At 62.7% G+C, this 25,338-nt stretch overlaps 1 protein-coding gene across 1 annotated transcript; it reads right to left on the bottom strand.

Annotated features, from left to right (window-relative positions):
• Positions 1-439: 439 nt before the first annotated feature.
• On the bottom strand, positions 440-22,144 carry C3 (complement C3; the record flags this gene model as incomplete). Its single annotated transcript, XM_074167169.1, has 39 exons — positions 440-581; positions 1,980-2,115; positions 2,447-2,530; positions 2,788-2,874; positions 3,178-3,267; positions 3,540-3,645; positions 4,217-4,306; positions 5,140-5,227; positions 5,709-5,760; positions 5,868-6,018; positions 6,730-6,888; positions 7,476-7,639; positions 7,769-7,919; positions 8,073-8,168; positions 8,302-8,461; positions 8,542-8,617; positions 8,921-9,124; positions 9,227-9,313; positions 9,784-9,850; positions 10,444-10,656; positions 10,741-10,880; positions 11,261-11,346; positions 11,969-12,128; positions 12,783-12,983; positions 13,373-13,444; positions 13,626-13,755; positions 13,848-14,009; positions 14,543-14,737; positions 14,836-15,048; positions 16,204-16,350; positions 16,606-16,721; positions 17,438-17,558; positions 17,966-18,068; positions 19,122-19,212; positions 19,846-19,928; positions 20,083-20,177; positions 20,263-20,333; positions 20,831-20,990; positions 21,952-22,144. Coding segments are annotated over 39 exons (4,942 nt in total), but the record flags the coding sequence as incomplete, so codon positions are not given.
• Between the last annotated feature and the right edge of the window lie 3,194 nt (positions 22,145-25,338).

Below are 25,338 nucleotides of genomic sequence, written 5' to 3' on the forward strand. Positions count from 1 at the left end.
GTGCACCACCACTCGTGCACCCCTGCTCGTACAGCACTGTGCACCAAGAATTGTGCACTGATGGTGTCCCACAGCGTGCACCCCCACTCGTGCACCTCCCACTCGTGCACCCCCCACTCGTGCGCCCCCCACTCGTGCACCCCCACTCGTGCACCTCCCACTCGTGCGCCCCCCACTCGTGTACCTCCACTCGTGCACTTCCCACTTGTGCACCACCACTCGTGCACCTCCCACTCGTGCACCCCCCGTGCGCTGAGGCCACCCCCCCACACACCCACACCCACAGCCGGGCTCTCAGAAAGGACTTTTTTTAACCCAAAAAAAAAACCCCCAAAGGGCAAAATGGGGAGAGGGGGAGGGTGGGGGGTTGCGGGGGGTGGGGGGAGGGGCACCCATGGGTGGGGGGGGTGGGGGTGTGTGTGTGGGGGGTGTCACCCCCTCAGGAGGGACACCCGAACATGGTCATGGCCTCGGCGAACTCCTGGAAGTCCTGGCAGAGGGGCTGGTGGTCGGGTTCCTGACAGGCCACCTCCGAGGGCCAGGCCTCCAGCCACGTGTCCTTCCCGAGGAAGTAGGAGAAGCTGGGGACAAGCAGGGGACAGAGGGGACACGTGGGACGGGAGGAGGTGGCATCACTCCCCGCTCCCCCCCCCCCCCCCACCCCGGCCCCCGCCATGGGCCAGGGGAGGAACACGGTGGGGGGAAATGTGGTGGCATGAACCCGTAGGAGATGCTGGAGAAGGTGGGGAATGGGGTGGGGGAGGCCACGGGGGACTTGGGTGGCGGTGTCACCGTGGCCATGTGTCCCCATTGTCCCATCTCCCCATTGTCCCATCTCCCCACATCCCCATGTCCCATCTCCCCACGTCCCAGCCCCTCATGTCCTCATGTCTCCAATGTCCCATGTCCTTGTGTCCCATGTCCCCAGTGTCCCATCTCCCCATGTCCCCGTGTCCCATCTCCCCAACTCCCCAACGTCCCCATGTCCCCAACGTCCCATCTCTCCAATGTCCCATCTCCCCATGTCCCAGCTCCCCAACTGCCCAATGTCTCATCTCCCCACGTCCCCATGACCCATGTCCTCATGTCTCCAATGTCCCATGCTCCTGTGTCCCATCTCCCCATGTCCCCAATGTCCCATCTCCCCATGTCCCTGTGTCCCATCTCCCCAACTCCCCAATGTCCCATGTCCCCATGTCCCATCTCCCCATGTCCCAGCTCCCCACCTGCCCAATGTCTCATCTCCCCACGTCCCCATGGCCCATGTCCTCATGTCTCCAATGTCCCATGTCCCTGTGTCCCATCTCCCCATGTCCCCAATGTCCCATCTCCCCATGTCCTCATCTCTTCAATGTCCCATCTCCCCATGCCCCTGTGTCCCATGTCCCCATGTCCTCATCTCCCCATGTCTCATCTCCCCATGTCCCCAACGTCCCATCTCCCCATGTCTTCATCTCTCCACTGTCCCATCTCCCCATGTCCCTGTGTCCCATCTCCCCAACTCCCCAATGTCCCATGTCCCCATGTTCTCATCTCCCCATGTCCCATCTCCCCATGTCCCCAACGTCCCATCTCTCCAATATCCCATCTCCCCAACGTCCCATCTCCCCATGTCCTCATCTCTCCACTGTCCCATCTCCCCATGTCCTTGCGTCCCATCTCCCCGACTCCCCAATGTCCATGTCCCCATGTCCCATGTCCCCACGTTCTCATCTCCCCATGTCCCATCTTTCCGATGTCCCATCTCCCTATGTCCCCATGTCCCACCTCCCCAATGTCCCATGTCCCATCTCCCCACGTCCTCGTGTCTCCAATGTCCCGTGTCTCATGTCTCCATGTCCCATGTCCCCATGTTCTCATCTCCCATCTCCCCGTGTCCCATCCCCCCATGTCCTCGCGTCTCCAATGTCCCGTGTCTCGTGTCCCCATGTCCTCCCCCGCCAAGATGTGGCCCCCATCCATGTCCCCACGTCCCCTACCGGCCTCCGGTGACCCACAGGTCGGTGGCCAGCCCCCAGAGCAGGTAGTCCTGGCCAGCCTGGAGCCTGAGGGCATCCCGGCACTGCTGGTGGCTCACGAAGGTCCGGTTGCTTCCTGCTGGGTCCTCGTCGGTGCCTGGCCCAGGAGGGGACACACAGGTGACATCTCACCTCCACCCCAAGACAAAGGGACACCCACTCTGACGTGTCCCCCGATGGAGACTCTCAATCCCCAGGGACCCTGATGTCGTCACCATCTCACTGGTGTCATCAGCCATGGGTAACACCAGCCCTTGTGGGTGTCCCCACCACCCTCGGGTGACACCGACCCACCTGGTGGCCCCCCAAGCCACACCAGTGACCCCAACCCACCTGGCTGTCCCCACCCCTGGCTGTCCCCAGCCCTAAGTGACCCTCCCGGTGTCCCTCAGGGTGGCCTTGTCCCCCCACCCCCGGGGTGCTCATACCCATCTTGATGACGGATAGGATGGTCATGATGTAGTTGTCATGTGACCCCGAGTGCTCCACTGCCACCAGCTTCACCTTGTACACTGAGGAAGGGGGATGTCACCGTGTCACCCCCACCCAAGGTGGCTCCTGTCCCCCCCTTCCCTCCCCGTGTCCCTCTACATCCCCTTGTCCCTCCACGTCCCCCCGTGTCCCTCATGACCTTCTATGGTCCTTCATGTCACCATCCACATCCTTCATGTCCCCCCCCATGACCCCAGGTCCCCCCCATTATCCTTCCGCGCCCTTGTGTCCCCCATGTCCCCATGTCCCCCGTCTCCCCGTGTCCCCCGTGTCCCACCGTAGTCGACTCCTGGCTCGCAGGCGCGCTCGATGCGTTGGTTGACGGTGATGGGGACGCTCTGCTTCTTCCACGTGAAGCAGTTTTCTGCAGGGACGTGGAGACACAGCAATGACAAGGGCTATCGTGGCACCAACATGTCCCATCATGGCCATGACATGTCCCATCACGGCCATGTCATGTTCCGTCATGTCAATGACATGTCCCATCACAGCAGTGATGTCCCATCATGGCCATGACACTTCCCGTGATGGCCATGACACGTCCCATCACGGCCATGATGTCCCATCACAACCATGACACGTCCCGCCACGGCCATGAAATGTCCCACCATGGCCATGACACGTCCCACCATGGCCGGGGTGTTGACCCCATCCGTCCCCGTGTCACCTTCGGCGCAGCGACACACGTCCCCGTAGCAGATCTTGCTCAGTTGCCCCTTGTTCTTGTCCGGATGGTAGAACCGGGTGCAACGGTCATCTGCAGGGACATGAGGGGAGACAGGAGATGGTGGTGGTGGGGGACGACACCAGGGGAAAGGACCCGTGGGGACATGGGGGACACATTGGTGACATGTGAAGGGAGAGGGTCAATGGGGGACATGGGGGGACATGGTGACACGGACATGGGGAGAAGGTCAGCAGGGATGTGGTGGGACAAAGGGACAGGAGAGGGACAGGGAGGGGACTTTGTGGAAGACGGAGGGGACGGGGAGGGGACGTTGAGGTGACAGGAGGGGGCACGGGACGCACCGATCTTGTAGTAGCTGTAGACGGTGACGGCGGCGGGTTGGATGAGGCCCACCTGGAAGCGCTGGTGGGCCTTGAAGGTGAAACACTCCTCGGCCTTGTGGGAGATCTGGGGACACACGGGGACAAGGGGTGACACTCAGCCAGCTCCTGTCCCCAACCACGTCCCCGTGTTGTCCCTCTCCATGACCTGGCCTTGTCCCCACACCCGAGAACTTCTTCCTATCCCTGTCCATGTCCACAACTTCATTCCTGTCTCCATCACTGGTCCAGGCTCTGTCCATGTCCCCAGCCCCACCCGTGTCCCCAAATTCATCCCTGTCCTTGTCCTCATCCGTGTCTCCAGCTTTATCCCTGTCCCATCCCTGTCCCCGTCCATGTCCCCAACTCCATCCCTGTCCCCACCAGTGTCCCCAGCTCCATCCTCTGCCCTTCTTTGTCCCTGTCCCCACAGTGTCCCCATCCCTGTCCCATCTTGTCCCCATCCCCGTCCCAGTCCTGTCCCCACTCGTGTCCCCAACTCCATCCCTGTCCCCATCCCTGTCCATGTCCCCAACTCCATCCTCTGCCCTTCTTTGTCCCTCTCCCCACTGTCCCCATCCCTGTCCCATCTTGTCCCCATCCCTGTCCTACCATGTCCCCACCCTGTCCCATCTTGTCCCCATCCCCCGTGTCCCCACCTTGTCCAGGTAGATGACCACGTTGCTGCGGTCCGACAGCGCTTGGTCCATCTCGAACTTGGAGATGTACCTGTCCACCCCCTCCGTGAGCTGGTGACAGGGACACGGTGACACCGAGCGGCGTGGGACACACAGGGGGGCCACGTGGGGACACGCAGCCACGTCAGGACGTGGTGACATGTGGGGATATGGGGACGCAGTGACACCAAGGGGACAAGGGACACAGGGGGACATGGGGACACAGTGACACCCAGGGGTTGTGGGGACACAGGGGGACACAGGGGGACACGGGGACACAGGGGGACACAGAGGGACGTGGGGACACAGGGGGACATGGGGGGCACAGGGGGACACGGGGGGATGTGGGGACACCCAGGGGACAGGGGGACACATGGGGACACGGGGGGATGTGGGGACACAGTGACACCAAGGGGCTGTGGGGACACAGGGGGACATGGGGGGCACAGGAGGACACAGAGGAATGTGGGGATGCAGGGGGACACAGAGGGACACGGGGGGACACGGGGGGACATGGGGGGACATGGAGGGATGTGGGGACACAGGGGGACACAGGGGGACACAGAGGGACGTGGGGACACCTGGGGGACGTAGGGACACAGGGGGACACAGTGGCACCCAGGGGGCATGGGGACATGGGGGGATGTGGGGACACAGGGGGACACAGGGGAACCCAGGGACATGGGGGGACACAGGGGGACGGGGGGACACGGTGACACCCAGGGGACACATGGCCACGGAGGGAAAGGCAGGGACGTGGGGATGGAGGGGGAGATATAGGGACACGGTGACACACATGGGGACGTGGGGACATAAGGACGTGGTGGGACGTGATGGCACAAAGGTCCAGGGTCCTGTGTGTCCCCCCGTGTCCCCCCACCGTGTCCCCACGTCCCTGCACTCACCCTCTTCAGGTCCTGGAGGTCGGGGGAGAAGCCGGTGAGCATGGAGACGTCCAGGATGGACATGGTGGCATCCACCTCGTCCAGGTACCTTTGGGGACAGCGTTGAGGCCACCCCCCCTGTCCCCAACCGCCCCCCTTGTCCCCACTGTCCCCATCCCTCATGTCCCTCTTCCCACGGATCCCTGTGGGATGAGGTGGGGCTGAGCTCTCTGGCCCCAACGTCCCCATCCCCGATGTCCCTGTCCCCAGTGTCCCCGTTCCCCTCATGACCCCGATGTCCCCAGCTTGTCCCTGATGTCCCTGTCCCCACTATCACTCCCCGTCCCCCTCCCCATCTCCAATGTCCCCGATGTCCCCGATCTCCTCGATGTCCCTGTCCCCACTATCACCCCCATTCCCCTCCCCATCTCCAATGTCCCTGATGTCCCCGATCTCCTCGATGTGCCTGATGTCCCCAGCCTGTCCCTGATGTCTCCCATGTCCTCAGTGTCCCTGATGTCCCTGTTCCCAGTATCCCTATCCCCATCTTCGATGTTCCCCATGTCCCCGATGTCCTCAGCCTGTCCCACCTGGCGCAGATGGTGATCTTGACGGAGCGGAAGATGCCCTCCTCTTCCCTGCCTATGGGTGGGGAGGGACATGGGGACAGTGAGGGGACACGGGGGACGTGGGGGTGCCATGGAGGGGACTCGGCACCGGGGAGGGGGGCACACACGGAGGGGACTCACCGATCTTCACGTCCTCCACCTGCACATCCAGGTTGAAGTTGTTACACTTGTCCTCCTTGTCGGGGACCTTGGCGTTGTAGATGGTCACCACCGTCATCGTCCCCCGGCCCTTGCCCTCAGCCTTCACCGTGAAGTCCTCGTTCAGCTTGGTCTGCGGGGACACGGAGGGGACATCAGGGGAGGGATGGGGATGTCCCCCGGGAGGGACACAGAAGGGATGGGGCATCATGGGGACACGGAGGGGGTGTAGAAGGGACAAGGGACAACACAGGATGTGGAGGGGATATGGAAGGGACAGGGACGTCCAGGGGCATAGTGAGGGGACAAGAGTGGCCTGGGACATGAAGAGACACGGAGGGGACAAGGGACATCACAGGACATGGAGGGACATCCCATCCTTGGAAGGACACAGAGGGGACAGGACATGGAGGGGACAGGGACATCCCAGGACATGGAGGGGACATGGAAGGGACAGGGACATCCGAGTCCATAGTGAGGAGACATGATTGTCCTGGGACCTGAAGAGACACGGAGGGGACAAGGGACATCCCAGGACATGGAAGGGACATCCCACCCTTGGAAGGACACAGAGGGGACAGGGACATAGAGGGGACATGGAAGGGACATCCTATCCTTGGAAGGACACAGAGGGGACAGGGACATCCCAGGACATGGAGGGGACATGGAAAGGACATCCCAGGACATGGAAGGACACGGTAGGGACATCCCATCCTTAGGAGGACACAGAGGGGACCAGGAGATGGAGGGGACATGGAAGGGACATCCCATGGCCAGCAGGAGCAGGGTGAGCCGTGCCCACCCCGTGGTCCTACCAGTGACCGTGACAATGACAATGGGATACCTCGGCGGAGCGGGCCACCAGGGCGTTGCGGTTCTCGATGCGGTAGGTGACGGCGCTGGCCCGGCGCGGCAGCAGCACCGACACGTCCAGGTTGAGCTCCTGCTGCCGGGGAGTGACCTCCTGGTACTGGGCCAAGGCTTGGAACACCAGGATGGTGGCCTTCAAGGGAACACCGGTGTCACCAAGGCTTGGGGACACTGACTGGAGCAGCCCCAAAAGCCCCCGGCTGGCCCTGAGCTCCAGGTGACCCCAAGTTCTGGGGCCACCTGGAACGTACTCTTGGGGGGGTCTTATGGAGCAGAGGTGTCCTCCATGGACAGGACGTGTCCCTGAGGGTCCCCAGGGTCTGGAAGTGTCCCCAAGGTCTGGAGGTGTCCCCCAGGGACCAGGGTGTCCCCCAGAATCTGGAGGTGTCCCCCAAGGACAGGTCTTTTTGGATTTCCAAAGCCCTTGAGATCCTGTAGGACCACTGGTGTTCCCCAAGGACGTGCCATGTCCCCGGGGGTCCCAAGGGCCCTGAGGTGACCCTCCCTCCCAAGCCCTGAGGTCCCATGGGACCAGAGACGCACCCCCCCCTCCACCCCATCCCCCCCCAAGAGCCACACTGTGTCCCTGGAGACCCCAGGGCCACGAAGTGGCTCCTCAACCCCCAACAAGGTCCTCAACTTCTCTCTTCCCCATCACACACCAGTCCCACTCCATGCTGTGGGCAGCACCCATGGGTGCCAGGGGGGTTCGTAGCCCACCTGAGTGGATCCGTAGCCACCACCGAAGTAGTTCTGCTGGGCGAGCCAGCGGGCCACCGACCCGGTCAGCTCTGCTTTCTCCATCTGCAGCAAGGCCAGCAGGGCGTAGGACGTCCCCTCGATGTTGTAGGTGCGGGCGTTGCGTTCCTCCCAGCTTTTACCCCCTGGGGTGACATCGTTCCCTCATCACCCTCAAGGGGTGACTTCTCCCCCGACCAGGAAACCCGTAACTACCTCCACCCCCCACCCCCCTGGTTTTGTCCCCTCCCCCCCACCCCGTGGTGTGACGTCACCTTTGGAGAACTTCATGAGAACTTTCTCGCTGTTGAGTTTCCCTGCCAGGGCCAGGGCGTAGGAGGTCAGGGCCACCGTGTAGGGGCGTTTCAAAGACTGGTACTTTCGGGTGAGGTAGTCGGCGGCTTTGGTGATGCTCCCGTCCAAGCTCTGGGCAGAAAAGAGGGGATGCTGGGATTCTCCAGTGGCTGCTCTAAGGGTTGGGCACCTCATCTTGAAGGTCCTTCCATGGGACGGGTATGAGTTGTCCCTCCCCGACCTCCTCTCTCCCCCCGTGTGGGGTTGGGGACTGAGGCCACTCACGTTGATGTGGTCCTTGCAGATCTGCCGGGCCTCCTGCAGGGCCACGAGGACAAAGGCAGTGAGGGACACCTCGGGCTCGGCGCCCACATAACCTCCCTGGGTGACAAAACGGAGGGGGGAAGGGGGGAAAAATACCTCAGGATGGTGGTTTTCACACCAAATTCTGTCCACCCAATGTTCGTCCCGGGCTTCGGCCACCAGGAGGGACAGGGATTGGGTCCCCTCATACCATCATCTCCTTATGAATGACGGGAGCGTCCTCTTGGAAGATCCCATCTGGCTTCTGCTTCTCCAGGATGAGCCATTTGATGGCGCCACAAACCACCTCGGGCTCGATGTCCACCAGCTTGATGGCCATGGCGAAGACTTTGGCCACGTAGGCTGTCAACCTGAGGGGGCAGGAGGACCTTGGTGGCACGTCCAAGCCCATCACCTGGACCCAGGTGGTGGTGGCCAACGCGTCCCTCACCAGGTGCTTGATGGACGGCCCTTGAAGGCGGCGAAGGAGCTGTCAGGTTTCCGGAAAGCAAGTTGTTGGGTGTAACCTGGGGAGAAGATGGTGGTCGGTCAACTCAAGGAGCACCCAGTCAAGCCGAGATAGCTCCAGGCCACCAACCCTCTCCAGAGCAAACCAGTAGCTCTAGAAACCCCCAAACTGGTGGCACCCCACCCATGTCTTCTCCAAAGGTGCAGGCTTCTTCACCGCCTTGGATGATGGTGATGTTTTTCACCCCGAAGGAGGAAATCGAGGGATGCTCCCACCCTTTGGAGGACGTTCTCACCCTTCAGTGATACGCACCCACCCTTGGGGAGACCCTCCCACCCTCGGGGAGACCCTCCCACCCAACCTTTTTTGATCAACTCTATGGCCTCGGTACGACGGTCAACACCGAAGCTCTCCCACTGGCCAGTGACGTCCAGGTAGTGGGTGGCAATGATGGTGGGTGTCAGCGTGATCATGTTCTGCTCCCCACAACCCGATGGCGTCGTGATGAGGTGCTTCAGCTTGGCCCCATCGACGGCTTTCTCCACCAGGATGGCCACGGGGTTGCCTGGAGCAGAAGATGGGGAGAGGTCCAGCCAGGAGTTTGTCCCCCCTGCCCCCAACCTCATCCTAGTTCATTCCCAGTTGCCTTTCTTCTCCTGCTCCTCACCTTGGATGCTGACTCTGGTCTCCGACTCGGTGTTGGGGACAATGTCAGAGAGGTCGGCTGCCTTCACCTTCTCCTCCTGGACACCATCTGTGGGGCAGGGGGGTCAGGATGGAGGTGGGTGGCCCCCAAACCCTTCCTGAAGTCCCCCCCCCCCCCCCCCCAACCTCCTGAGGTGACCCAGCCCTGCCCCACATCTGCAGCAGGATCTCCCTTGTCCCTCAAGATGGTCCAGAGCCATACCAGGATGTCCCTTCTCCCTTGAGATGTCCCAGGTCCATAGGAGGATGTCCCTTGTCATCAAGGTTGCTCCAGACCCAAAGCAGGACATTCCTCATCCCCCGAGATGCCCCAGTTCCATACTGGGGTGTCCCTTGTCCTCCAAGATGCCCCAGTCCTACCCTTGGTGGTACCTCCTTCATCCCCCCAAGATGTCCCAGACCCACAGTGGGACTTCCCCTTGTACCCTGAGATGCCCCAGACCCTTCCCTCAAGCAGAACATCCCCATGGGGCTGAGACGTCCCCAAGGCCACCCCAAGACCAGCCAGGGGCCACTCACTGACTCCCTTCGTCTTCGGGTCCAGCTCAACGATCTTCACCGTCTTCTCCAACCTCATCCCTTCGGGCTGCAGAGAGGAGAGTCCAATGTTAAAGGTTGGGCTGGTTTTGGGATCCCCTCCCCTGCCTTCCCAACCTCTCTGGGAAAGATGTCCCAGTGAAACCAGCACCCCTAGGTCATGGGACAAACTGGGAGAGCCCCAGCAGACCACACTTGAGCATCCTATGGGTGGAAGGATCCTTCCTCCTTGAGTACCACCACCAGGATGGAAGTGGAGACAGGGATGTCCCAGTGTAAAGGAGCACCCCCAGGTCATGGGACAAACTGGGAGACCCCCAGAAGACCTTAATCCCTGAGTACCACCACCAGGATGGAGACCAGGGATGTCCCAGGGATACAGGGAGACCCCCAGAAGACCATGCTTGAGCATCCTGGGGGGAGAAGATCCTTCATCCTTGAGTACCACCACCAGGATCGAAGTAGAGACATGGATGTCCCTGGGATACCACGCTGGGGACATCTCAGGGGGCGGAGGTGGCACCACGTGGGTGGAGGCTTCATGGAGACCAAGTGGGTGGAGATGCCGTGGACACCACATGGGTGGACACGCCACGGACACCATGTGGGTGGAGACGCCATGGGGCACAGATGGCCACTCACCACAACTTTGAGCTTCTTCTTGACCCCATCGGACACGAAGCTGCCCCGGACAGCGGCCTTGACCTCCACGTCGTGGAGCCCCAGCTGCAAGGGGACGATGACAAAGGGGACAGCCCAGGAGGACTGGGCCTTCAGCTTGAGGACCTGCTGGTAGCGCATCTTGGAGGTGGAGGCGCTGCAGATGGCTGGGTTGTGCATCAGCTCCACCCGCACCTATAGGGCACGGAGAGGTTGGCCGTGGGCTTCAGGTGGCCACCGAAGCCACCCCAGAAGCCCAAGCATGGTGCCCCTGCCAACCGTGATGTCGTGAGTCCGGTAGTTGTAGAGGACGGCGCGGATCTCCACCTGCTCGTTCCTCACCACGGAGTAGGGCAGGCGCAGGTCGATGAAGAAATCCTTCATCACCGTGATCTCGTAGGGGTCAGCCACACACACACCTGTGGGGTGGCCCCCAGGGGACACGGGGTTCAGCCTGGGCCCCTCATGTCCCAGGGACATCCCCAAGGCTTTCAGATATTCCTTCACGTCTCATGAAGACCTCCCAAGGCTTAGAAGATCCCTCAAGTCCCATGGGGTCTTCCCAAGGCTTAGAAGATCCCTCAAGTCCCATGGAGACCTCCCAAAGCTTAGAAGATCCCTCAAGTCCCATGGGGTCTTCCCAAGGCTTAGGAGATCCCTCAAGTCTCATGGAGTCCTCCCAAGGCTTAGAAGATCCCTCAAGTCCCATGGGGTCTTCCCAAGGCTTAGGAGATCCCTCAAGTTCTCCCAAGGGTGATTCCTTTGATCCCCAGGGACACCTTCCTGTTCCATCACGTACCCTTGTTCGGTGAGAGGCTGACGGCCAGGACCTCCCAGGTGGTGATAGAGTCCTTCAGGAACACAGGGAGAGTCTTCGTGGAGATGCTGGAGAGGATGAGAAGGACCGAGGGGGTCATAACCAGCTCCAAACCAGGTGAGGGAAGTGTTACCAGCCACTAAAGTGGAGTAGGGGGGGTCATAGGTGGTCCCCAAGCTGGACCAGGGGATTGTAGATGGCCCCTGAGGTGGACCAAGGTGTCATAGGTGGTCCCTAAGTTGGACCAGGGGGTTGTAGATTGCCTGAGCTGGACCAGGGCATCATAGGTGGTCCCCAAGTTGGACCAGGGGGTTGTAGATGGCCCGTGAGGTGGTCCAGGGGGTTGCAGATGGTCCCTGAGCTAGACCAAGGGGTCATAGGTGGTCCCCAAGTTGGACCAGGGGGTTGTAGATGGCCCCTGAGCTGGACCAAGGTGTCATAAGTGGTCCCCAAGCCGGACCAGGAGGTTGTAGATGGCCCCTGAGCTGGACCAAGGTGTAAGAGCTGGTCCCGAGGCAGCATCAGGGGGTCAAAGGTGGCCCTTGTCTGGACTTTGGGGGCGCATCATAGTTGGTGTCCAGACTGGGTAGGGCAGTGTCCATATGTGGACAGGGGAGGAGATGACAATCCCCAAGGTGGAGGATGACCCCATGTGGTGGAGGGGCAGTGGGACAAGGGGACAGGGCTCACTTCAGCTCGTTGGGCTTCTCCGTCAGCCGCTCCACTTGCCACATCCAGCTCTCCGGGAAGAGGCTCCGGGAGGTGATGTCCTCCTCAGCCAGGAAGCCATCGTCCTCCTCGCCTGGGGGCGGTACCATCCCTCTCGACCGTGGCCTGAGGGGCCCAGCTCCTGGGTGGAGCCAGTATGACCCCAGCATAGTCCAAGCACCACCCTCGCTTGTCCCAAGCATCATCTGAGCATCACCCAACCTTCACCCAAGCGTTGCCCAAAATTCACCCAAGCATTGCCCAAAGACAGCGCAAGGAACACCCGAGGTTCTCCTGACCTTCACCCAAGCATCACCCAAGGACAGTGCAAGCAGCACCTGAGGTTCATGTGACCTTCACCCAAGGATAGTGCAAGGAACACCCAAGGTTCTCCTGACCTTTACCCAAGGGTAGTGTGAGGAACACCCGAGGTTCTCCTGACCTTCACCCAAGGCTAGTGTGAGGAACACCCAAGGTTCTCCTGACCTTTACCCAAGGGTAGTGTGAGGAACACCCGAGGTTCTCCTGACCTTCACCCAAGGCTAGTGTGAGGAACACCCAAGGTTCTCCTGACCTTTACCCAAGGGTAGTGCGAGGAACACCCGAGGTTCTCCTGACCTTCACCCAAGCATCATCCGAAATTCATCTGATCTTCACCCAAGCATCACCCAAGGGTAGTGCAAGGAACGCTTGAGGTTCACCTGACCTTCCCCCAAGTTTCACCCAAGCTTTGCCCAACCCACCAGCCCCACCACCACCAGCCCCACCACCACCAGCCCCAGTGCCTGGCACTTGCTTCGGGCCAGCTCGAGGTGGAACTCCCGCAGCCTCTGGTCGCGGATGCCCTTGATGTAGTTGCAGCAGTCGAGGAAGGCCCGGACGCAGCCTTCTCCTTCCTGGATGTAGGTGGTCCTCTTCTCGCAGCTGTGGCCCATGGGGTTCTCCTTCATGCCGTCCTCACAGCACTTGCGCAGGGCCTTGTCCGTGTACTGGGCCGCTGCCGGCACCCAGGAACCCAACTGGCACCCAGTCCCGGAGACCCTTGAGGGTCCTCAGGGACATGGGACACTCTGGTGGCCCTCAGGGACATGGGGTGCTGTGGTATCACCAGGATCATGGGACAATGTGGTGGCCCTCAGGGACATGGGACACTCTGATGACCTTTGGGAAATGGGTTGCTGTGGTATCTGCAGGGACATGGGATGCTCTGGTGGCCCTCAGGGACATGGGGTGCTGTGGTATCACCAGGGACATGGGACAATGTGGTGGCCCTCAGGGACATGGGACACTTTGGCCTCCTCAGGGACATGGGACAATTCAGTGTCTCCAGGGGCACAGGACCTTCTCGTGCCCTTGGGGACATGGGACACTCCCAGTGCCACCTACCCTTGGTGCCTTTGAACTCCACAAGCTGCAGGGACCGGCGCTTGCGTTTCGTGGGTTGGGGACACTGGACATCTGGGGACAGAGAGGACACGGGTCAGGACCCCGTGGTGACCTTCACGTGGTGACCACCTTCAAAGCTCAGGGGCCATCCCTGAGGTATCACACTCCCCTTGTCCTTCAAGTGCCACATCTCCAAGGGTTTCTCCTACCCCGTCCCCAAGGTGCCACCCCCCGGGTTGTCCCTGTCCCCGACCTCCTCGCTGAGGCGTGGTGATCTTCACGCTGGTGGCCAGGCTGAGACCAGCATCCGCAAAGACCCCCACGTTGTCCCTCCCGCTGCCTGCAGTGCAGCCGATGTCACTCTTCTCCACCGTTTCCCAAACCTGTGACCAAGACGGAGGACAACCGTGAAAAGCCACTGCCACCACCCTGAGGGGAGGTGACACGTGGGGGACACGTGGGGACGGAGGCCCACCTTGGACTGGGTGAGCTTGTACTTCTTGTTGAGGACGAAGACGCCCTTGTCCACGGCCACCAAGCCCACGTAGGCATTGTGGTCACCCTCGATGCGTAGCCTCATGGGGGTCCCCGGCTCATGCACCCGGTTGTCGGCCTCCGTTGCCCCCTTCACCACCAGCTGGAGGGGGAGGACACGGGGTGAGGGGGGACACGGGGTGGGGCGGTGACATCATGGCCATGGGGTGACCCCAAAAAACCTTCACCGCACCCTCCAGGAGCCACCCCATGGGTAACCTCTAACCCCACAGGGTGTTGGAGTCCACCAGGAGGAGCTGATGGCTCCATCATGGAACATCTGGACCATCAATGGGCCACCTGGGCCACCTCAAGGGCCACCCAGGAGATGCCCAAGCCCCACATGGACTCTCCAAACCACCTCAGTGACACCCAGTCTCCATCATGGGCCACCTCAAGGGCCACCCAAGGACCCCAGGAGATGCTCAAGCCCCCCATGGACTACCCAAACCACCCATCATGGACCACTCAAGCCCCTCAAGAACCCCATGAGATGCCCAAGCCCCACCATGGGTTCTCCAAACCCCCTAAGCACCACCCAACCTCCATCACGGACCACCTCGAGGGCCACCTAAACCCCTTCCCAAGCCCGGCCACGGGTCCCCCCCACCTCGAGGACATCAGGGACACACTCACGGTCCCCATGCAAGTGTCCTTGACGTCCACCCAGACGGAGTCGGCCACGATCTCGCCCGGCAGCACGTAGTAGTAGGCCACGATGCGGAAGGAGGGGATGAGCTGGGCCGTCACCGGCAGTGACATGGTCACCAAGCTCTGGCCGGCTTCGTGCCGCTGTCGGCCCACCTGGATGATGCGTCCCTTGCTCATGATCTACGGGCGGGCAAGTAAAGGTAAGGATTGGTGGCCACCTGGACATCTAGGTCCTCAAGCTGTAGAGCGGTTGGGGGGCAGAGGCCTAGGGTGCCCACCAGGTAGGTGAAGTAGGGGACGGAGTTCTGGACGGCGTTGTTGCTGCTCTTGAGGTGGAAGTTGACGGCCAGGTTGTCACCAGGCTGGAGCTCGGTGGCCCCCACGGCCAGGTGGAGGAGGTTGCCCGAGCCGCTTTGGCTACGATAAGCTTCGGCCGTCATGTGCCGTGAGGCTTGGCGGTCAGGGGGGAGCCCCGGTTGGTCCGTCCGCACCTACGGCCCCCCCAGGGGACACGGTGGTTACCAGGGAGAGGCGTGGACATGAGATGCCCAAGCCTCCCATTGGATTCTCCAAACCCCCTAAATGCCACCCAATCACCATCATGGGCCACCTCAAGAACCCCAGGAGATGCCCAAGCCCTCCATGGACTCTCCAAACCACCTAAACCCTACCCAATCCCCATCACAGACCACCTCAAGGGCCACCCAAGGACCCCAGGAGATGCCCAAGCCCCCCATGGACTCTCCAAAACACCTAAGTGACACCCAATCTCCATCATGGGCCACCTCAAGGGCCACCCAGGAGATGCCCAAGCCCCTCTTGGTCTCCAGTCCACATCATGGACCACTCAAGCCCCTCAAGGGCCACCCAAGAACCCCAGGAGATGCCCAAGATGGGCACAGGTCAACATGGAGGTCTTGACCGCCAGCAAGGTCTTGGTTGCCCTGGTCTACCTGACTCTTCTGCCCTGGTTCCTGGCCAATGGTGATCATCTCCTTGGTCAACCTGGTCATCTCCTTGGTCAACCTGGTCATGTCCACCACCCTGGATGTCTTGGCCACTCTACTCAACTTGACCACCTTGGTCCTCCTGATACTGGCCCTCCTAGCCCTTGGCTACCGTGATCATCTTGGCCATTTCCATCCCACTCACCATGGCCATCGTGGTGAACCGTGCTGACCCTGGCTGCAGGCTACCATGGACAACTTGGCCGCTATGGACATCTCCACCAGTCTCCCTGACACTGGGCATCCTTGTCCTCGACCAATGGTGACCATGGTGTCCCTCATCCTTGGCCACCATGGATGTCTAGGCCATCCTGGTCTCTCAGTCCTGGCTCTTGGGCAGTGGTGACCATGGTGGCCCTGACCCTTAGCCACCATGGATGTCTAGGTCCTCCTGGTCCCTCAGTCCTGGCCCTTGGTCAACGGTGACCATGGTGGTCCTCATCCTTGGCCACCATGGATGTCTAGGTCCTCCTGGTGCCCCAGTCCTGGCCCTTGGTCAATGGTGACCACGTTGGCTATGGTCCTTGGCCACCATGGACATCTCAGCCACCTTGGCTGTCTCAGCAGCCCCAACCAGGGGACCCTTGTCCCTAGCCACCTTGGTTCCCCCAGATCCAAGGCCACCCCGGTGCCACTCACGGTGATGGGGACACTGTCCTTGTTGGCCGGCATGTTGAGGACCAGCTTGGCCGTGCCATCGCGTTGGGTGGAGACCAGCCCCTGGAAGCCATCAGCCTTGACGGTGACACGCGGAGCTGGGGACTTGTCTGGATTGGTGACGTAGACCTGGGGGGGACGTGGTGTGACGTGAGGACATCACGTGGGGACACGGGTGTGAGGGACATGTCACCCGGTGCCATCCAGGTGACACAGGGACAGACCACAGTCTCCAGGCCCTCTCCAGGTGACACCCAAGTGTCTTCCACCCACAGACCCCCCAAGGTTTGTCCTGTCCCCATCGTGACGCTGGGGACCCTGGTGCTATGGGGGTCCTGGGCCAAGGCCACCGCTGTCCCCAAGCCTGTCCCCAGGTGTCATTACCATCAGGTCGAAGGGCATCCCCGGCTTGAAGTACTTGGGGGTGCGGGTGAAGTGGATGGTGTAGGGGGACGTCACGATGCTGATGTCACCACGCTGGGCCTCCACCATGTCACTGCCTGCGGTGGCCACCAGAGCGGCCATGTCACCCGGTGCCGGGACAGGGCTCCCCAGTCCCCAGCCCAGGGGACAGCACCCTCTGGCCTCAGGTGGCCCCAGATATCCCCATCCTTTGGTGTCCCCAACCCCACTTGTCCCCATCCTTGATGTCCCCAACCCCACATCTCCTCAACCTTTGGTGTCCCCAACCCCACTTGTCCCCATCCTTGATGTCCCCAACCCCACATCTCCTCAACCTTTGGTGTCCCCAACCCCACTTGTCCCCAGCCTTGATGTCCCCAACCCCACATCTCCTCATCCTTTGGTGTCCCCAACCCCACTTGTCCCCAGCCTTGATGTCCCCAACCCCACATCTCCTCAACCTTTGGTGTCCCCAACCCCATTTGTCCCCAGCCTTGATGTCCCCAACCCCACATCTCCTCAACCTTTGGTGTCCCCAACCCCACTTGTCCCCATCCTTCCTGTCCCCAACCCCACGTCTCCCCATCCTTGGATGTCCCCATCCCTTGGTGTCCCCCAACCCCACATCTCCCCATCCTTGACGTCTCCAACCCCACACATCCTCCACGTCACTGCTGTCCCTGCATGTCCCTGAGTGTCCCCCCAACCCACCCAACTCATTGAAGCCCGTGACAGAGCCCTGTGGCCCCACACGTCCCTGCTGTCCCTCACCCCTCAAGTCCCCCCCGTGTCCCCTGAGGTCCCCCCTGGTCACCTGACTCGGTGATGACGGTGACGGAGACGTAGAGTGAGTGTCCCACCAGCTCCTGGAGGTTGGCGAATCGCTGCCGCAGGGTGGCCATGGACAGCACGGCCTCCCCGTCCCCGTCGGTCACCTGTGGCATGGAGTTGGTGGGACAGGGGACAACCGTGGGGACAACTGTGGGGACTGGGATGGGAGTGAGGACAGGGGACAACCATGGGGACCGGGATGGGGCCAGGGGTGGGAGTGGAGACAGGGATGGGGACAGGGGACAACCATGGGGACCGGGATGGGACTGGGGACAGGGGACAATGATGGGGACAGGGATGGGGACACGGGGACAGAGGACAACCACAGGGACTGGGATGGGGACCAGGATGAGGGTGTGGGGCCAGAGGACAACCATGGGGACAGGGGTGGGAGTGGGGACAGGGGACAACTGTGAGGACAACCACGGGGCCAGGGATGGGGCCAGAGGCTGTGGGGCCAGGGAACAACCGTGGGGAGGTTGACAGGGACAAGGGACAGGGACATTGTCACCTGGATGCGCCGCAGGGACTGGGGGATGCTCCTCTTCTCGTCGTCCACCATGACCCCGAAGAGGACAAAGGCTGTTCCCTGCAGGCGCTTCCCGTAGAGGTACCTGGGGACAGGCCACCCTGTCACCCCCCGCGTCACCGTGTCACCGTCACACCCACCTCACCCTCACCCTGTGTCCCCTTGTCCCCATCAGCCCCCGTGTCCCCCTCACACCCATGTCACCGTCACCCCATTTCACCATCAGCCCCGTGTCCCCCTGTCCCCGTCACACCTGTGTCACCGTCACCCCATGTCCCTGTGTCCCCCTGTCCCCGTCACACCCGTGTCACCGTCACCCTGTGTCCCCTTGTCCCCATAAGCCCTCGTGTCCCTGTCACACCCCCGTCACCATCAGCCCCGTGTCCCCCTGTCCCCATCACACCCGTGTCACTGTCACCCCATGTCCCCGTGTCCCTGTGTCCCCATCACCCCCACGTCCCCGTCACCCCGTGTCCCCACGTCCTCTTCACCCCCTCGTCCCATGTCCTCATCACCCTGTCCCTGCCACCCCACACGTCCACGTCACCCCACGTCCCCCGTGTCACCCCCACGTCCATGTCACCCCATGTCCTCCCTGTCACCCCACATGTCCATGTCCCCCCGTCACCCCACGTCCCCCGTCACCCCATGTCCATGTCCCCCCTGTCACCCCACATCCCCCCCGTCACCCCACATCCCCCCCGTCACCTCACGTGTCCATGTCCCCTTGTCACCCCACGTCTCCCCGTGTCACCCCATGTCCCCCCGTGTCACCCCACATGTCCACGTTCCTCCCCGTCACTCCCCACGTCCATGTCACCCCTGTCACCCCACATCCCCCCGTGTCACCTCACATCCCCCCGTGTCACCCCACACGTCCACGTCCCCATGTCACCCCACATGCCCCCGTCCCCCCCCATCACCCCCCGTCCCCTCCTGTCACCCCATCACCCCCCTCTCCCCCCCCTCACCCCTTTGGCCCCACCACCCCACTGCCCCCCACCCCCCACCCCCCCTGTCCCCTTGTCACCCGGTGCCACCCCCTCATCCCCGGGGGACCCGGGGGGGGGGAGCGTCATCCCATGCTGTCACCCCTGGGGGGGTGGGACCCCCCAAAGGGGCAGTTGTGGGGTCCCACCTGGCCGTGATGGACACCCGGAAATCCTCCTCCTGGTCGATGTAGAGGAACTTCTCCTCCGGCTCCAGGATCACCTCGAAACTGGGGAGAACTGGGAGACACCCAGTAACCCCCCAGTGCTCCCACTAACCCCTCCCAGTACTCCCAGTAATGACCAGGAACCCATCCCACCGCTCCCAGGAACCCCAGGAACCCCCCAGTGCTCCCACTAACCCCTCCCAGTACTCCCAGTAATGACCAGGAACCCATCCCACCGCTCCCAGGAACCCCAGTAACCCCCCAGTGCTCCCACTAACCCCCCCCAGTGCTCCCACTAACCCCTCCCAGTACTCCCAGTAATGCCTAGGAACCCATCCCACCGCTCCCAGGAACCCCAGTAACCCCCCAGTGCTCCCACTAACCCCTCCCAGTACTCCCAGTAATGACCAGGAACCCATCCCACCACTCCCAGTAAACCATTCCACTGCTCCCAGTAATACCCAGTGCTCCCACTAACCCCTCCCAGTGCTCCCAGTAACCCCACTGGGCTCCCAGTAACCCATCCCAGTGCTTCCAGTATCCCATCCCACTGCTCCCAGTATCCCTCAGTGTTCCCAGTAACCCCTGCCAGTGCTCCCAGTAACACCACAGGGCTCCCAGGGCCCCAGGTAAGCCCTCCCAGTGCTCCCAGTAACCCCCAGTGCTCCCAGTAACCCCTCCCAGTGCTCCCAGTACCCCGCCTTACCGTACTCCTTGACTTCAAACTGGGTGCTGAAGACCTGGTCTGGTGAGTCTTCGAATTTGGCCTGGACGGTCCACGTCCCCAGACTGGGAAAGGTGGGATGAATGGGGGGGGAGTAGGGTGGGGGTGTGAGGGGACAAGTCTAGGGACAGGGATGTCCCCGTGTGTCCCTTCTGTCCCACCCCCACCCCCGCCGTGTCGTCCCCCCCCCCCCAGGCCACCCGGGGAGGTGGCACCCACCTGACCACGTCGGGCAGGTTGTGGTTGATGGAGAAGATGCCAGTCCTCATGGGGGAGGTGACAGGGACTTGCTTGATGATGATGCCATCGGGCGTCTGAAGGGACAGGGAGGGGTTGGGGAGGGTGGCCCTGGGGTGGCAGCGTCCCCCGTTGTCCCCCTTGTCCCCAACGGGCACCCACCTTGACCTCCACGATCACCGTCTTGGGCGCTGGCTCCATGAGGTGGTTCAGGGCGAAGAGGCGGCAGAGGACTGGGAGGGGACATGGGGGGGACAAGGTGAGGACCCCAAGGTGCCACCAAGACCCCAAGGTGCCACCAAGACCCCAAGGAGCCACCAAGACCCCAAGGGGCCATGGAGGGGACTCAACACCCCAAGGTGCCACCAAGACCCCAAGGTGCCACCAAGACCCCAAGGAGCCACCAAGACCCCAAGGGGCCATGGAGGGGACTCAACACCCCAAGGTGCCACCAAGACTCCAAGGTGCTATGGAGGGGACCCAAGAGGCCACCAAGACCCCAAGGAGCCACCAAGACCCCAAGAGGGGACCCAACACCCCAGGAGGCCACCAAGACCCCAAGAGGGGACCCAATGCCCCAAGAGGCCACCAAGACCCTGAGGTGCTGTGGAAGGGATCCAACCCCCCAAGAGGCCACCAAGACCCCAAGAGGGGACCCAACGCCCAAAGGTGCCACTAAGACCCCCAGGTGTCACCAAGACCCCAAGGTGCCACCAGCCCAAGGACACACCAGTGGAGCCAGGGGTGTAGATGGGTTTGTCCGTCTGGACGAAGATGTGGCCGCTCTGGAATGACACCAGCAGCACCTTCTCCAGGGTCACCTGGCCCACCCGCGCCGTCACCGAGACAAACTGCTTCTCCGTGGCCTGCGGCAGGGCCTTGGCCGACACCTGCGGTGACAGGGGACACCGGGTGGCACCTGCGCCATGGGGACCGGGCAGGGGACACCAGATGGCACCCGTGACCAGGGATCCTGGGTGACTGTCCCCAAAGACCCACAGGTGGCCACCTCCATGGACCCAGAGGTGACCATCATAGGGTGGCTACCTCCAAGGACCTGTCCCCAAGGACCTCAGAGGTCAGTGTCCCCAAGGACCTGGTGTGACCAACCCCCAAGATCCAGAGGTGGCCACCTCCAAGGACCTTGTGGTGGCTGTCCCCAAAGGTCCAGGGGTGGCCACCTCCAAGGATCCAGAAGTGGCCACCTCCAAGGACCTCGTGGTGGCTGTCCCCAAAGGTCCAGGGGTGGCCACCTCCAAGGACCCAGAGGTGGCCACCTCCAAGGACCTCGTGGTGGCTGTCCCCAAAGGTCCAGGGGTGGCCACCTCCAAGGACCCAGAGGTGGCCACCTCCAAGGACCTCGTGGTGGCTGTCCCCAAAGGTCTGGGAGTGGCCACCTCAGGGGACCTAGTGGTGGCCACCTCCAAGGACCTCGTGGTGGCTGTCCCCAAAGGTCCAGGGGTGGCCACCTCCAAGGACCCAGAGGTGGCCACCTCCAAGGACCTCGTGGTGGCTGTCCCCAAAGGTCCAGGGGTGGCCACCTCCAAGGACCCAGAGGTGGCCACCTCCAAGGACCTCGTGGTGGCTGTCCCCAAAGGTCCAGAGGTGGCCACCTCCAAAGACCTGTCCCCAAGGACCTCAGAGGTCAGTGTCTCCAAGGCCCCAGGGGTGACAGTCCCCAAGAAGCCCCCCCACCCCATGGTGACCATCCTCCCCCAGGTCCCACCAGCCCCGTGGAGCTTCTCCCCCCTCTCGTAGAAGGTTGAGCTCCGTTGGGTCATCGGCCCTTGGGCGGGAGGGGACAACGACCGGCTGGGAGGTGACACTGGTGGGTGGGTGGTGGTGACATACCTTGATGGTGGTGGTGGCCAACATGCCCCCGGCGGGGGTGAGGGGGAGGCGGGTCTGGTAGATCATGTGACGCTTGAGGGGAAAGTCCTGGACCAAGAGGTTGACCTCGGTGGCGGACGTCAAACCCGGGGCCTCCACCACCACCCGCTCCTCCGTCTCCAGCCGCAGCACGGCCGGGGTCACCATCGTCACCCTGGGGACACCCCACGTGGGGGGGGATGGGGGTGGGGGTGTCACAGGGAGGGGGGGCTCGGACCACCCCCGGGGACCCCACCCCACCCAGAACCCCCCAAAAATCTGGAGCACCTTGAGAACCTCAAACCATCCAGAACGTCCCCAAAATCTGGCCCCAAAGGACCTTGGGGACCTAAAACCACCCAGAACGTCCCCAAATCTGTCCCCAAAGGATCTTGGGGACCCCCAAAATCTGACCCCCACAGCACCCAACACCCTGGGGACCCCACCCCACCCAGAACCCCCCAAAAATCTGGCCCCCAAAGGACCTTGAGAACCTCAAACCATCCAGAACGTCCCCAAATCTGGCCCCAGGGGACCTTGGGGACCCCAAGACCTGTCCCCAAAGAACTCTGGGGACCCCCCGGGCACCCAGAACCCCCCAAAAAACTGGCCCCCAAAGGACCTTGGGGACCCCAGCCCACCCAGAACCCCCCAAAAATCTGGAGCACCTTGAGAACCTCAAACCATCCAGAACGTCCCCAAAATCTGTCCCCAAAGGACCTTGGGGACCCCAGGACACCCCAAATCTGTCCCCACAGCACCCTGGGGACCCCCCGGCACCCAGAACCCCCAATAATCTGGCCCCTGGAGCACCTTGGGGACCCCACCCCACCCAGAACCCCCCAAAAATCTGGCCCCCAAAGGACCTTGAGAACCTCAAACCATCCAGAACATCCCCAGATCTGGCCCCAGGGGACCTTGGGGACCCCAGGACAGCCAGGACCCCCCCAAATCTGTCCCCAGAGCACCCTGGGGACCCCCCGGCACCCAGAACCCCCCAAAAATCTGGCCCCCGGAGCAACTTGAGGACCTCAAACCATCCGGAACGTCCCCAGATCTGGCCCCAGGGGACCTTGGGGACCCCAGGACAGCCAGGACCCCCCCAAATCTGTCCCCAGAGCACCCTGGGGACCCCCAAAATCTGACCCCGACAGCACCCAGCACCCTGGGGACCCCACCCCACCCAGAACCCCCCAAAAATCTGGCCCCCAAATGACCTTGAGAACCTCAAACCATCCAGAACGTCCCCAAAATCTGGCCCCAAAGGACCTTGGGGACCCCAGGACACCCCAAATCTGTCCCCACAGCACCCTGGGGACCCCCCGGCACCCAGAACCCCCAATAATCTGGCCCCTGGAGCACCTTGGGGACCCCACCCCACCCAGAACCCCCCAAAAATCTGGCCCCCAAAGGACCTTGAGAACCTCAAACCATCCAGAACGTCCCCAGATCTGGCCCCAGGGGACCTTGGGGACCCCAGGACAGCCAGGACCCCCCCAAATCTGTCCCCAGAGCACCCTGGGGACCCCCAAAATCTGACCCCGACAGCACCCAGCACCCTGGGGACCCCACCCCACCCAGAACCCCCCAAAAATCTGGCCCCCGGAGCAACTTGAGAACCTCAAACCTTCCGGAACGTCCCCAAATCTGGCCCCAAAGGACCTTGGGGACCCCCAAAATCTGACCCCCACAGCACCCAACACCCTGGGGACCCCCCGGGCACCCAGAACCCCCCAAAAAACTGGCCCCCAAAGGACCTTGAGAACCTCAAACCATCCAGAACGTCCCCAGATCTGGCCCCAGGGGACCTTGGGGACCCCAGGACAGCCAGGACCCCCCCAAATCTGTCCCCAGAGCACCCTGGGGACCCCCAAATCTGTCCCCAAAGAACTCTGGGGACCCCCCGGCACCCAGAACCCCCCAAAAATCTGGCCCCCGGAGCAACTTGAGGACCTCAAACCATCCGGAACGTCCCCAGATCTGGCCCCAGGGGACCTTGGGGACCCCAGGACAGCCAGGACCCCCCCAAATCTGTCCCCAGAGCACCCTGGGGACCCCCAAAATCTGACCCCCACAGCACCCAGCACCCTGGGGACCCCACCCCACCCAGAACCCCCCAAAAATCTGGCCCCCAAAGGACCTTGAGAACCTCAAACCATCCAGAACGTCCCCAAAATCTGGCCCCAAAGGACCTTGGGGACCCCAGGACACCCCAAATCTGTCCCCAGAGCACCCTGGGGACCCCCCGGCACCCAGAACCCCCCAAAAATCTAGCCCCCAAAGGACCTTGGGGACCCCAGGACACCCAGGACCCCCCTAAATCTGTCCCCAGAGCACCCCGGGGACCCCCAAATCTGACCCCCACAGCACCCAGCACCCTGGGGACCCCCCAGCACCCCAGGGACCCCCCCCCATTCTGCCCCATGGGCCTAAAGGAACCCCCAAACCCTCATGGCACCCCAATACCCCCCCCATTGCACCCCAATATGGGGGGGCTCCCCGAACGGGGGGGGTCCCACGGGTTTGGGGGTGTCCCATGGGTGCCTAGGGGATCCTGGGGGGGATCCTATGGGTGGGGGGGGGTCCCATGGTGGGGGGGTCCTGGAAGAGGGGGGTCCAATAGGTTTGGGGGGAGGGGTCCCATGGGTGGGGGGGGTCCCAGAAGGGGGGGGTCCCATGGGCTTGGGGGGGTCCCATGGGTGGGGGGGTCCCAAAAGAGGGGGGGTCCCATGGGCTTGGGGGGGTCCCATGGGTGGGGGGGTCCCAGAAGGGGGGGGTCCCACGGGCTTGGGGGGGTCCCACAGGGGATCCTGGTGCGGAGGGGGTCCCCAGAAGGGGGGGGTCCCATGGGCTTGGGGGGGTCCCATGGGTGGGGGGGTCCCAAAAGAGGGGGGGTCCCATGGGCTTGGGGGGGTCCCATGGGTGGGGGGGTCCCAGAAGGGGGGGGGTCCCATGGGCTTGGGGGGGTCCCATGGGTGGGGGGTCCCAGAAGGGGGGGGGTCCCATGGGGGGCTTGGGGGGGTCCCATGGGTGGGGGGTCCCAGAAGGGGGGGGGTCCCATGGGCTTGGGGGGTCCCATGGGTGGGGGGTCCCAGAAGGGGGGGGGTCCCATGGGTTTGGGGGGGTCCCATGGGTGGGGGGGTCCCAGAAGGGGGGGGGTCCCATGGGCTTGGGGGGGGGTCCCATGGGTGGGGGGTCCCAGAAGGGGGGGGGCCCCATGGGCTTGGGGGGGGGGGTCCCACAGGGGATCCTGGTGCGGGGGGGGGTCCCAGAAGGGGGGGGTCCCATGGGCTTGGGGGGGGTCCCATGGGTGGGGGGGTCCCAGAAGGGGGGGGTCCCACGGGCTTGGGGGGGGTCCCACAGGGGATC

The sequence above is a fragment of the Numenius arquata genome, unplaced genomic scaffold (genome assembly GCF_964106895.1).
Source record: "Numenius arquata unplaced genomic scaffold, bNumArq3.hap1.1 HAP1_SCAFFOLD_1090, whole genome shotgun sequence".
Classification (NCBI taxonomy): Eukaryota; Metazoa; Chordata; class Aves; order Charadriiformes; family Scolopacidae; genus Numenius; species Numenius arquata.